The sequence below is a fragment of the Bubalus bubalis genome, chromosome 10 (genome assembly GCF_019923935.1).
Source record: "Bubalus bubalis isolate 160015118507 breed Murrah chromosome 10, NDDB_SH_1, whole genome shotgun sequence".
Classification (NCBI taxonomy): Eukaryota; Metazoa; Chordata; class Mammalia; order Artiodactyla; family Bovidae; genus Bubalus; species Bubalus bubalis.
In genome coordinates, this window is record NC_059166.1 from 43743643 (window position 1) to 43757864 (window position 14222).

The 14222-nt window shown below is 39.7% G+C and overlaps 1 protein-coding gene and 1 long non-coding RNA gene across 4 annotated transcripts in view; one reads left to right on the forward strand and one right to left on the reverse strand.

Annotated features, from left to right (window-relative positions):
• The window catches only part of MDN1 (midasin AAA ATPase 1), a 140340-nt gene that overhangs the window by 47120 nt on the left and 78998 nt on the right, over positions 1-14222 (reverse strand). For all 3 annotated transcript variants that reach the window (XM_045161957.1, XM_045161956.1, XM_045161955.1), the window contains exons 47-59: positions 13204-13352; positions 12640-12851; positions 12050-12270; positions 11114-11227; positions 9379-9511; positions 7956-8071; positions 7070-7203; positions 4224-4381; positions 3893-4013; positions 3327-3537; positions 2724-2955; positions 2327-2453; positions 1207-1377 (exon numbers count right to left, since the gene is read on the reverse strand). In XM_045161957.1, the coding sequence (XP_045017892.1) occupies positions 1207-1377; positions 2327-2453; positions 2724-2955; positions 3327-3537; positions 3893-4013; positions 4224-4381; positions 7070-7203; positions 7956-8071; positions 9379-9511; positions 11114-11227; positions 12050-12270; positions 12640-12851; positions 13204-13352 (2099 nt within the window). The remainder of the gene's footprint in view (positions 1-1206; positions 1378-2326; positions 2454-2723; positions 2956-3326; positions 3538-3892; positions 4014-4223; positions 4382-7069; positions 7204-7955; positions 8072-9378; positions 9512-11113; positions 11228-12049; positions 12271-12639; positions 12852-13203; positions 13353-14222) is intronic.
• On the forward strand, positions 9396-10962 carry LOC112587450. Its single transcript, XR_003111950.2, has 3 exons — positions 9396-9535; positions 9849-9962; positions 10827-10962. It is a non-coding gene; the product is annotated as an uncharacterized LOC112587450 (long non-coding RNA).

A 14222-nucleotide genomic window follows, 5' to 3' on the forward strand; every position in this document is an offset into this window, starting at 1 on the left:
TCCATGACAACAGGTTAGGGGTGAGATCCACAGGAAAGCAAACCTCGACTGCATGCAACTCTTGGTGATCCGTAAGGTTTAACACTAAAGGCTTTGATATATCTTATACTAAAGGAATCAATTTTGATATAGGAATGGAACAGAGCTGAGTCCTACGACCCATGAAAACTTGTGAGAATAAACTACTGTGTCAGAAGTGGTGAAACTAGTGTTGTTAATACTGCTTTTGGATATATTTGTTTGTAGAAGATAAAAAATTTACATCCCCACCTCACAAAAGAATATTCTGATGAGACTGACATACACATAAATATGAACAAATGTTTTTAACTCTATGGGTAGTGAAGAAAGACTTATTTAAAAGCATATCAAAGCCAGAAAGTAGAAAGTGGCTGGTGTATTTGAAAACTACAAAACATGTGTGATATAAGAAAACATCTTCAAACCTGCAACACAATAGAACACTAGAAATACATTTCCAACCATGTTAGGTGAAGGTTTAATATGCATAATATATAATGAGATCTTCATTAATAAAATGACATTTAATGATCCTTTTTAAAGAAAATGGGCAATAAACATGACTGGAAAATTCAGAGAAAGAAATAAAAACAAACAATATACATATGTAAAGATGCTCTATCTCGATAAAAATCAGAGGAATACAAATTAAAACAAGTTCTAAAGTGAACGACTGGTAATAATTCAAAGTATTAATGATACCAAGTGGGGCAAAGATATGGAAACACAGGATATGAGAAGTGATCCCTACTTCATGTCTTCCCTCTTCACCATTTCCTAGCAGGAAGAGTGAAAAACAAAACCTACTTCCCTAGATGTTCTGATAACATACATAAATCTCTTTAAATGTGCAGACACTGTGGCCAAGGGTTAAATCCCAAGCCTCATCACAATCCATGGAAATAGCAGACAAGTAGACAAAGGCTTACACAAAGGTAGCTGATGCAGGGTGCTTGCTACAGGAAGCAAGAGGATAGGCAAGAAATCTCAGTGCTTATCAATAAGAAAGTGATAAAATGCTTTGCAGCACAGCAGTACAGTGGAATATCTTAGAAAGAATAAGCTGGGTGATAGGTGCAAATTTTCATGACATACTATGTGAACCAAGGAAGTAGCCTTGCTTTTGATTACACATGAGAAATTTTTTCTACCGTCAAACATTTTTATAATTTTCTGCCAACAAACCTTTAATGTGGGGTCCAGAAGAGATCTGGGTGTCTCCCTCTGCTGTTCACCAGGCAGAGGGTTCCACGTCAGCCAGTACTCTGGATGTGTGGTCACGGTGCTGCTCCAGAAAGACGTAAATGTGGAATTAAATAACTCGGACCACAAAGAGATCCTTTCTTCAGCAGTCATCTAGAGATAAAGAATTAACCAGATAAGAGAGTATTCAAGAAAGATTCTATAAATCCAGTTATAAGGTCTCTGTCTTGTAACATCATCCAGAACTAACATGGATTTAGAGATTATTAATCCTAGTGTTTCTGATTTTCTGCCACCCCAGTTATCGTAGTCACATTATTTAACCTATTGACACTTGGATAAAACATGAGATCTGATTTTGTAAGAGTGCATGCTGCTGCTGCTGCTAAGTCACTTCAGTCGTGTCCAACTCTGTGCGACCCCTGAGACGGCCTCCTACCAGGCTCCTCTGTCCCTGGGATTCTCCAGGCAAGAACACTGGAGTGGGTTGCCATTTCCTTCTCCAATGCAGGAAAGTGAAAAGTGAAAGTGAAGTCGCTCAGTCATGTCCAACTCTTAGCGACCCCATGGACTGCAGCCTACCAGGCTCCTCCATCCATGGGATTTTCCAGGCAAGAGTGCTAGAGTGTGGTGCCATTGCCTTCTCCGAAGAATGCATGTGAAAATATAATTAAAATAATCACATAATTATGTATCAAAATAAATAAATAAAACATTATCCAAAAAATTTAAGGTTGTACTAATGAAGTAATAGTAACTACAATTTACCACTATTCATATTCACCAAGTTACTCTCTATGGAAGGGTAAAAAACACCGATAATACATTTTTGAGCAAATAAAATAAAAATTAGCAAATATTTTAGCCTTATTTAACTGGAAACCAAATGGAATGAAACTGTGATAAGAGCAGGAAAATGTCTAGACTATTACTGCAAAAAACATTCAAAGTTCTCCCCTTTGAAACTTAATTCAGAAAAGATTAGTTTTACAACATGCAATTTTTAAGATTATTCTGCAATGTTCTGTAACCAGTGTGCCACAGAAAATCTAATCAGTTCACAGCACAAAGGAGGCTTTTTGATTTTGACTTTGATTTTTACCTTTTGATGGTGCACTAAGGACCAAAAGTCTAGAAGCTCTTGAGGAGCAACTGGTGTGTGCTTAAGACAAAATGTGATGTGACGGCTTATCTCCTCAACTATCTGAGGCTGCTGCTGTTTGCTTGACCTGCTCAAGAAATAGAGAGGGGGAGAGAGTGAGCTGTGGGCTTTCCATGCACTGTTAGAAAACTGCCATGGAAGGGGAGATGGAACACACACAAAACAGGCAAAGAATCAAGAATTTCTGGCTTTCCAAAGTGGCAAATGACCTCCCTCTGCTTCAGCAACTACTCCCCATCAAGACAAGGCTGTGCTTTGTTTTAAATGTAGGATACACAGAATAACCTTCCAAGAAAATAAGCTGCCCCAAAGAAAAAAAACCTGAAGGATGGCTCACCTTCTCAGACAAGCCTGTGTCATAAAATCAGCTGTGACTTTATACTGCCAAAGCATAGCCAGGTATTCCATCACAGGCCACAGCTGAACACTCCTGGTGAGCTGGATTAAGGAGCTAAAATCTGGCTGTGACAGGAAGGAAGCTTCACTGTGCTTCTTCTCCAGAAAACCAAGTGAAATTCCTCTGGCTTTTAGTTCTAAATGCTGAGCATTCACAAGATTCTTCAATGCCTCTGGACAAAAAGATACACAGCAGTCAGTGGTCAGGCTCAGATTTCCAACAGCCAGTTATGTGACTATGAACTTGAGTTCAACTTCACCTGAGTTTGAGTTTCTCATGTGTTAAATAATGCTATTAATACCTGCACAATTCCAATGACAGAATTAAATAATGTATGTAAAGTTTAACCCTATGCCTGACACTTATTTAGTGATCGCTATAATATACGATGGGGTGCGGTGGGGGGGGGGAGGAGGGGATAGAAGGAGAAGGATATCTAAGGGAGAACTTTTTAAAACTTACTGACAAAGAAAAAGAAAAAAAAAACAACAACTTATTGGCTGCAGAGGACATGCTTAGAACCACTGTCAGCTAGCCACACACCTGAATCGACATCTTCCAGAATATTAGCTCGGAGGACCAACCCCCAGGCCCGGAGGAGACTTTTCTTTAATGTCCCTTCAGATGCAACCACTTGGAGCCGTCTAATGTCTTCCTGCCATCCACTATCCCCAAGAGCAGGCATCCACTCTCTGATGGTAAGAGCTTTGTTAAAGACCTTCAGCTGTGAAAAACACTCTACGACCAGCTCGTCCTGAAACAATAAAACCCAGGAGAGCCTATTACAGAGGAGAAAAATGGTTTTCTTTAGAAGCCTATTCATGTCTGAAAAAGTTTTTATGTTTCCTCGATGCTTCTACAAACATAAAGTTGGTTTACTCCTGTTGCTCTAAGGATATTTTACAGTAATAAAGTTAAAAGCCTGCTCAACCTTAAAAGTCTCAAGACTAAGTAAAACAATAACACTTAACAAATCAGTAAATAGCGCTCACTGAACATTCAAAAATTTGCAGGCAGGGCTGAGTCTAGTTGAATGGCAGTGCCCACATTCCAAGAGAGCTTCAGAAGAGGTCAAACCTCTGTGTTTATTACATGCTTCCAAATTGTACCTTAAAAGGGAAAGGTCGTCCCAGGAACTTCTGCAACTTCTTTACACCTGCAAATCCACCAGTTGGGCTCTCCAAGCAATTCTGAATATGTTCTGAAACAGTCTGAACCTCTCTGTAGTATCTTTAGCAGAGGAGATAAAGGGGCAGAAGGGAGGTGAGTAAAGGAGGAAGTGCTGGATATTAACGGGCACTGTATATACTTTATACTAGATTTACATTCACCGACAAGTCAAGGAGGGGGCAAACCAAAGTAGAGTAAGAACAAACACATTTCCTTTCCAAACATCAATCCTGTAGATACTGACGTTGCTTCTCTAAATATGAGTCTTACTTGTCTTCATGGTTCATCAGGAGTTGGGGGATCCGACAGACCAAATGTTTTAAAACCCAGTGCCAGTGAAGGGCGAGCAAGGCCAGGCCCGAGGCATCTACTTTTACTGTGTCGGCCACAGTCCAAAACCGGTCACGCCACCGCACAGAACCCAAGATCTAAAAACAAAGCAAATCAAGACTGCTCAGAAACATCTCACAGTAAAGGACACAAAACACAGACGCCAATCGTTCACCAATACGCAACACATACATGTTAAAGATCTAGCATTTGACTAGAATATTTTTAGGGATATTAAGGCAGTCAGAGAAGGCAAAGATTTTTCGTCCTATTACTGGAAGTTCAGAGCTATTGGGGAAAATAGAATCACTGGGTCATGTGGTAAGTGTACACCCAATGTTATAAGAAACCACAACTTGCTTTACAAAGAAGCTGCACTATTTTGAATCCCAACCAGCAGTGTAGGTGGGTTTCAGTGTTTAACCTCAGCCATTCTGGTGAGTGGAACTGCACTGTGGTTTCAATTTACATCTCCTTGATAACTAATGATACAGAAAATTTTCCAAGTTCTCAGTAGCATTTCATTATCTTCTGAGAAGCATCTATTCAAATTCTCTTGCTCCTTTTTAAAACTGGGCTATTACTTTGGTTTAAACAATTTATATACAATTTATAAACAGTGTCTCCTAGTGTTTTCATTTTCTTAAAGCTGTCTATTAAGAACCAATTTTAATTTTGGCAAAATTGAATTCATCAATTTTTCTTTTATGAAGAATGCCCTGAAATCTTTGCCTGTCCTCAAGCTGTGAATATTTTCTATGTTTTCTTTTAGAGGTTTATTAACTTTAGCTTTTAGACATAGCTCTATAATCCATTTTGATGTTAACTTTACTGACATAAGGCAGGGGTAAAGGCTCATATTTATAATATCGATATCTAGTTTTTTCATCACCATTTGTTAAAGAGCTGTTTCCCTCATTAAATTAATTCACCATATATTAACATTTGAGGGTCTATTTCTGAATTCTCTTTTATTTCATTAGTCTATGTCTATCCTTATGACAATAACTACTGTTTTCATTAATGCAGTGTTGTAATGCAAAAATCAGGTACTCTGAGTTTCCAACATTGCTATTCTTCTAATTATGTATTTTTATGGCAAAGTAGTCTCCAGATTAGTGATAATCTTTCAGGTTTTATGATGTCAAAGCTATTTTCATACTAATATCACGTTATTTGTCCTCTTTACTATGGTGACATCTGCACTGATGGTAGCAAAAAAAAAGGGCAGGGGCTGGGGAGGCCGGCAAACTGTGGTTGGGCATCTGGCAAACAGCGTGCAGAAAAGGAAGGAAGTCAATCTGTCAATTCAAGAAAAGCAAGATTGCCGAAAATAAAACTCAAGACTTTTAAGCCAAGCTCAGAACTCTGAAAAACTAAGAGCTTGGCAAATTCCCAATACTCAAAGATTTTCTGATGAAGTCTGCGGTAATTTTTCAAGAGTATGACTGAATTTATATTGGAAAATGAAATGTGCCAACATTTGGAAGATCTGATAACTCACTTAAGAATAGTTTCCAAATTACCAGTGGGCAAGCTGCGAGTATACACAAGGGCAAGGATAAAGCCCGTCCAGGGTGTGTGCCAGGCCCTGAATTTTAACACGACAAGACCGCTATTTTCTTTCAAATTCCACATAGTAAGTCACCTTTACAAAACTATCACTTGTCAAGCTGTGGTATAGGAGCAAAGGACATTCACAATTACATGGGAATGTTTATTAAACTAGCCTTCACTTTCTAAGCTCTTAACAACATGAAATAGAGGTCAGCTTCTCTTCACGAACTTCAGCCCATACAACAGAGAGAGCAACTCAGGGACAGTGCTGAGAAGCCGGTCTTCATTCTGTTAAGCAGACACGAAGAGAGCTGCAGAAATGCAACTCAGTTCTGTTCTTAGTTTTTGTTTTGGAAAATGGTTGGTTTTTTTCATTAAAAATGTTATTCATGTTAACATGAATTTGTTACTGGGTTTTTAAACAGACTAACACATAATTTTTTACATTTCTCAGATTTATTTCCTAATACAGTAAATATACATGTAACCACATAAGCAAAAGTTCTTTGAGATTTGGGGATGGCGGGGGCGGGTCTTGAGACTAAAAGGTTTAAGACCTATAATTCTAATTTATCACAATTACTGGAATAATCTGCATTCAATCCCAGTTTAGTCCACATGTGACAATCATGTCTAACAAGGCTTAAGTGAACTAAAATATAACTGTTAAAATAAGTTATAGTATGTATGTGGATGGACAAATAAGTTGGACAAATAAGTTATAGTATGTATACATTCAATGGACTATTGGCAATAAAAAGGAATGGAGACACAAAACAATATGAATGTGTCTCAAAATGACTTTAAATGAAAGTGGACAGATAAAAACAATATAAAATGCCAGAAATAGAAATATAAAAGCAATAGAAAATGCTGCAGTAACAGAAAGCAGATCAATGGATACTTGCTAGAGGTGGAGGGCAGAAAAAAGGAAGAGAAAACAGAGGACAAAAGGTTTGAGGGTGATGGATGGGTTCACTGTCATGATTGTAGTAACGGCGTCATAGGTATACACAGGTCAAAACATAAATTTGTACACTTTAAACGTGTGATTTATTATCTCAATTACACCCTTATACAGCTCTAAAATATGTGTATCTATTTAAAATTCACAAGAACAATTTCTCAAATAATATTGGGCATACGACAATACTGAAGTTAGTTGTTCCCCTCAAAATCTTTGTGCCAAGAAATATGTCGCTTAAAAGAAAAACAGGTACATCTCTCACCTCGTTAACACCGGCATCAGACATCATGCCCTGAGAGGACTGGACCCAGAGCAGGATTAACGCATCACAAAGTTCAAAGAAAGCAGCAAGATTGACCACGATTTCATGGGGCAAGCTGTGATAGCTCTCTGGATCTTAGAGTTGGTATAAATAAGAACATTCGATCAGTTTTAATTCTGTGGACATTTTCAAAATTAACAGCACTCTACAACTTAACATTATCCTCAGTCAAGGTCAAAGTTGAAAGCAAATCTTTGCCTATTAAGTTAGCAAGTTAGGCATGTATACGTCGAGATGTTCATGTCTCAATTTTTTTGAAAAAAGCATTTGTTTAAATACGAAACAAATTCTAAGATATTACATATATGACCAGATGGATAGATAACAGGAAGATATGAGAAGATATAAACAAATCTCTTCTATTAACAGTGGCTACTGCAAGAGTAAACTTTTTCCATTTTTATGCTTCTACAGTTTGAATATTTTCCAAGAAATACCATTATCTTTTCAATTGGGAAAAAAAAAAGGAAGGCGGAAGAAAAGAACCCATAACCCAATGCTTATGAGCTCTTACTTTTGAGCCAAGAGACCAGGTCTCAAGCTCTGGCTATGCCACTTGCTAGAGATGTGACCCAGAGCATCTCTGTGCCTCCCCTTCCTCACTCAAGAGACTCACCTCATGGTGGCCAAAAAAATAAATAAATAAATGAGATCAAGGACATGAACAAAAGCACTTAGTCAAAAATACCGAGTAAAGGAAGATGTCAAAATCAGGCCACCAAATCAAAAGGAATCAGCAGCATGGCAGCACCTGAGGAACCTCTCACCATCAGGAGCATCATGCAGCCAGATGTGTAACTGAAGAAGGTAAAGGCAACATCCTTACCTTTATGGAATTCAAAGGACAATCTCAAAACACTGTTTCTTAACTTTTTGTCACCAACAGAAACCAAATTTGCTTCAGTAAAAATCTGCTTTTCCCGGTCGAAATATATGATGGTCCTGAAATGAGATTCCACAATTAACACACAGTGATCAGTTCATAATACTTATCATAGCCTCTACCTGCTGAATCCTAAGAACCCTTGGAACATCAATTTCCCTCAGTCTGTCACTCCCCTCAGGCCTCTGCAAATTCTGGATTAGAGATGGGCAGTGACAAAGATGATAACTAAGCTGGCGGGGAGGAAGACAGAGGGCTCAGTAGACTGCCCGGTCCCACTGTGTTGCTCTGCCATGATCTGACAAACTGCACTGTGGACTCCTGACACTGGCCATCACAGGGAATTCCCTGGCAATTCAGTGGCTGGGACTCGTGCTTTCACTGCTATGACCCAGGCTCAATCCCTGGTCAGCGAACTAAGATTTCAAAAGCCTTTCAGTGCAGCAACCCGCCACCCAAAAAACCCCCAAACCAGCCATCATACAATTAATCTGCAATATTAGAAGTTACCCAGGGAGGAGGATGAGGGAGTTGCTGGGGAAAGGGACAAGGGGTCCTCTGAGGAGGACATATCACATGAGTGATATCTACATATCACATGAGTGAGTTCACTTTGTGAAAATTCATCAAAATGATACATAGTCATCATTAGTGGCACTTTTCTGTAATGCATGTTATACCTCAGTTACAAAATTATTTCTCTAAATCTCTTACACTGATGTACAATTAAAAAGTATTACTGGTCATTAAACAGTGAGGAATGACTTATAAAACAATTATGTAAATTTATATTATATGTGACTATGTATGTAGACCTTCACCATTTGATGGGACAGACAGTTGAGGAAAGAACTTGTGAAAATGCAGGAAGCTATTGGAAATCACACAGAAAACAGTGGAAACACAGCTATCCCGTGACAAAAGATTAACCATAAAACAAATCCCACTACTGATACTTCCCAGTGTATCTATTAATAAGCACCCTGTAGAATCTGCTGATTCAAAGGCACTAGAGCATCACGGTCAGAATGACTTTTTGCTGTGCATAGAGCTTGAAGGAGAGGTGGTAACAAACGCAACCACGTCAGACTCTCAGCACTCCTCAGATTCAGAAAATTAAATACACATAAACTATATTCTTAGGCGATGTGGGTTCGATCCCTGAGTTGGGAATATCCCCTGGAAAAAGAAATTGCAACCCACTCCAGTATTCCTGCCTGGGAAAATTACATGGACAGAGGAGCCTGGTGGCCTACAGTCCATGGGGTCACAAAAGAGTCAAGCATGACTCAGCCATTAAACAACAGTTTGTGAAGTCACAAGGTACAGTGAGGCAAACAGTGCCCACAATAGTAGCTTCACCTACTTGTTTGCAATAGACTCTAAAAGGGCAAAGAGCTGCTCAGGCTGGTCTGTCTGTGGGTCAAAGTCCATCGCATTTCTGATGATGTCCACAGCCTGCATGTTCCATCGGGGATCCAGAGGGATCACGGATTCATCTGGTTTAAGGAACAAAAGAAAAGGTAGAATTCTGGAGTTAAACTCCCTGTCTGGCAAATTTCACTGTTTTACTTTGATCACATAGAGTCTTGCTGGGGAAGAGAAACGGAAATGGTTCAATTTGTGACAGTTCCAAAACCAATGCATTCACTCGCTCAGGTCCCATTACTGGTTGGAAAAGAATTCATGGACTCAATTACCCAATCTTTTGCCATTAACCACAAGAAAACTAACTTCCATGGCCGAAAATGAATGAACACACCTCCGTAATTTGCCTTTAATAAGAAAAACAACTCAAGATTATTTTGCTTAAAACCCATTTCTTTATAATCACAGGATACGCTGCTGCCACCTCTGCTCCTTTGGCTCAAACTTGGTATCAGAATCTCTGTACAGCAGCAGCCATCAGACTCTGACCTGTTCCTGAGGTGGAGATTCCAGTGGAAGGAGGTATGACAAAACGATGGGAGTGTTAATTTGAGGGCGGCTGGGTGGCTCAGTGGAGTACTTCAAGCTCCAAAGGTGTCCACAATACAGCAGACTACCAAATGCCTACTGTGAATAGCAGGGTACAGTGGGGGACCTATACCCCAAATCTAGCAAGGCTATATGACTAACAAATGCCTATTGTGAATAGCAAGGTACAGTGGGGGGACCTATACCCCCAAATCTAGCAAGGCTACATGATCCAGAGCTACTCAGCTGAAAAGGAAAAGGAAGATGAGCCAATCAGTGGGCAAGCCAAGGCTGCTGCGAAGGGAATCGACCACTCTACTCTAGAACTATGTTCCCAGACCAAAGTTCCTTCATGAATGGAAAGCCATAATTCAGTTCAGCCACAATCTGACTCTGACATTAGTTTTCTCTATCATTTGATTTCTGCCCAACCATCTACCCCATTACCTTTAGTGTACACAAGGTAGTCATATGTATACATAAGATTATACTTATATAAACATAAGGCTTAGCACAAAAGCATCATGCACACTTATTTTTTTAAACCAAATGGGTAATAGCATGTTTTAATAAATGTCAGATGAAAACTGAGAAATTCTGAATACCTCATTTGATTAGTTTGGATGACTATTCCTTTTATCATTGTGTTTTGTTTTGTAACTTTGAATTTAAGACTTTATAACTTCATCATTAAGGTTTTCTGAAGAAACTGAACGTGTACTATTTTACCTTCATCTCAAAAGAGATCACAGTTTAAAACCCTTTCTGTTAACAGTACTTACTAATACATCACAGACTATTGTAAGTTGAAGGGGCCCCAAAAGAATGAATTTGATTCCCTTATTTTTTCAAACAAAGGCAGCTGAGTATGAATGATGGACCCAGAATCAAGAAGCCCATCTGTGGCCAAGTTGGGACTGGAGCCTAGACTTCCAACTCCTGTGTTCTTCCCACTACCCTGTGTCATCATCCTTTATCAGAAACTGGAGAATCAATACACAGTTTTGAAAAAAAGCAGAATATGCATCTGGATACTCTGAGTCTTCTTCTAAAAACTGTTACAAGTGGGAGCTCTGACAGATCTTTTTCCCAAGAACTCAATGGACAAGAGTGCTGAGAGCTAGAAATCAAGGCAGGTGCAGTACCTGTTACATTTGGTTGTAATATTTTGATGACCTTACTGACCCCAGATGAGAGAGAAATTGAGTAAAAATTCCTAAGAGCTGCAGCACTGGCTTCCAAATGAATCTTTATCGACTCTGTGGAGGAAGGAGAAGCAGATGTTAGTTATCCTCTAAGTAGTGCCGTCCACGTGAGCTTTCTGTTCTACAGCTGCTGTCACAGGGGCCGCGTCACAGGTTATGTTTTAGTAGCTACCCGTGTCTAGCAGCTATCACACAGGAGAAAGCACATAAGAATATGTATCCAATTTCCCTCTACACATATTTAGACATCACATGTACCACCCAATAATACACACATACACTGGCTTATCTATAAATTCTCCTAGCGTAGAAAAACTCACATAAACTCAATTACTTTAGTCAACAAGTTCTACCCACAAATTCTTGTACTTTAAAACCTTTAAAGCTACTTGGAATGAAAAACGTACAAAGAAATTAAGAATGATCATTTGGACCACTTTCCCGAACGAAAGTAAGATTAGAATCTCATGTACTTTTATGGGAAGTAAATTTACCAAAAGCAACCCTTTTCCAGAAAGAATGCATGTGCAACAGAGTAAGTACAGGAAAAAGAAAAAAAAGCAGGCTGTTCAAAAACTTAAAAGTAACATAATACAGTATATTTTCCTTCTGGATTTGATAGAAGGCTGGACAGATCCTGAAATGCTGAGGTTTACATGGGGAAACGTTTCTCTAGGGGAACACCCAGGGTAGACGTGTACCTTAATGTTTTAACAATTAAATAAACAATAATGCTAAGTCATAAACATCCTGTTAGGAGCTTCCCCAGATGTAATTTTAACTGTGTAGTTGAAGAGAAAAACAACTGCTGAGTTATGAAGGCAGGGTACGCGTACATAAATTCCCTCATTACACAAATTAAGCTTCTTTACTCACCAAGACCCTGTGGCATATTCTTGGCTAAATGATAAAGCCATTTAACTCTGAGCATCCAGTCTTGATTGGTTGCTCTTTCTATGAGCAATTTAACAGCCACAGCCAGAGCATCTGGTTCATCAAGCCAATAAGTATCCACTTCAACTGAAGTGAACTTTAAGTTCTCCGGGTGGGAGGACTGCATAATTTTCTCTAAGTCTGGCAAAGTAAGAGGCTGAATCCTGAAATTCATTACAGTAGACAAAGTTAGTATTAGGGTTAAATCTTCATTTCATATTTCAAAGAACCAAGACAAGTAACTTTATAATTAATCTATCAAAGAGTTAACAGGGACTATATAAGTTCCCTCTAAAGAGGGAAAATCAAAACATGTACCTATAATAAATAATAAATAGGGAGCAATATCACAACAAACAATGAAACTATGTGGAAAATGATGATGTAACATTATGGTCAAATATACTGGGTCATGACCATGACCATGTAAAAAAAGAGAGAGGGAGAAAGAGAGGGAAGGAGGAAAGCAGGAAGGAAGGGAGGGAGGGAGGAAAAGTCAAGAGAGACACACACAAGCTTAAGGCTCCGCTAACCTTGCCCAGTTGCTTGTTTTCATGCTCAGCCTGTTGAGACAATACGCTAAGATCTGCCCGTCGCTTCGGACTTTAGAGAGGTGAGAATCTTCTGTAGTGAAGAGAGCCGAGGGCAGAGAATCTGGCCACAGCCCCAAGGCAAGAAGGGAGCTGCCCCAGGTTTCGTGTGCTTGCAGTGAAGAAACATGTTTCTCTAGGAGAGCCTGCACGAGCTGGTGGGAGACAGAAATACATGGTGTATGGTCCCCAAGACACAGTGCTCTTGTCGAAAACTAGTGGAGTAATTAATGGCAGTCTTCTAGGCTCCCTGTGAGCCTCTCAACAGTCAAGACACATTTCTCAATACACAACATGACAAAATTTCACTTTTTCTGCTGAGAGGCAAATTTCAAGGCATATTTAATCACATTTACGCTATTTTCCAGAAAAGTGCCTGGATACCTGATCTGTTACAGTATAACTGCAGGTGAGCTCTCTAAGGCCATTAAAGTTGCTGCCAGCAGAGCATCCTCCTACCTCCTGTAGTGTTGTACTGCAGAAAGCTGTGTCAGACACCTCACATACCTGCTGGTTTGCTGGGGAAGCCTGGGAGCGGACATATGCTTCCCAGCACGCTTTAGAAAATGCGCTGTCTAAGTTCAGGCCTCGCTGCAGATACTGCACGATGAGTGAGGCTGTCTGAATGAGGTTCGACACCGAGGACGCTGGAGAAGCTGTAAAGAAAAAACGGTGCCATCCGTAAGCAACAGATTCTGCAAAGTCTCCAGAGAAAATGGACAAATTACATCTTCACATCAAACTTCCACCCGGGCACTTATCTCAGAAAGCCTTCCAAGTGGACTCCAGGGGGCTCACTAGTGAACTCAGTGAACCTGTGAGAACATTCATTCATGTTCGTTCCCTGCTAGCCTGCCTCCCCCACTCACTCTCAGGGAGCAGCACGTTGTGAGGAAGTGACCGATGACTTAAACATGATAAAGCCTGGCCATATACACCCTCGACCTAAAGCTGATGAACGTGGCGCCAAAAAGCACCAGGGGCTTTGAAATCCAACTCAATTGTCATTATTAACTGTGTGGCTTTCCTAAGTTACTCAACCTCTCAGTCTCATCTGTAAAATGGAAACGTAGCTTGCAGAACTAATATGAGGCTTAAATAAGCAGCCAACATTGTACCTAACACAGAGTAGTTTACTTAATAAATAACATTTCATTATGTTTCATTGTTATTATTACTGCCCTTTCTTGTATCTTTGGACATTTAGAAGAAGTAATACCTGTCTGTTTTAAACAATTCCAAGTTCCCTCTTTATTCAGCCTACAAGAGATTCAATGATGACCGTGAAAGATTTTTAGGACAACCTTCACCAATCTCAGTGTCAAAAGTAATATTCTTCCAAGTGTGGGCCTCTGACTGCATGCCTCAGAATTCCCTGGGAAGCTCTTGATACGGTGATTCCTGTGGCTCACTCAGACCGGCGGAACCCAATCTCTTGGCGGGCAGGGGCAGGAGGAGAGTAGCCAGTACATCTGTATTATTAATAGGCTTTCTAGGTCATTTCCATCTCTATGTACACTAAATGA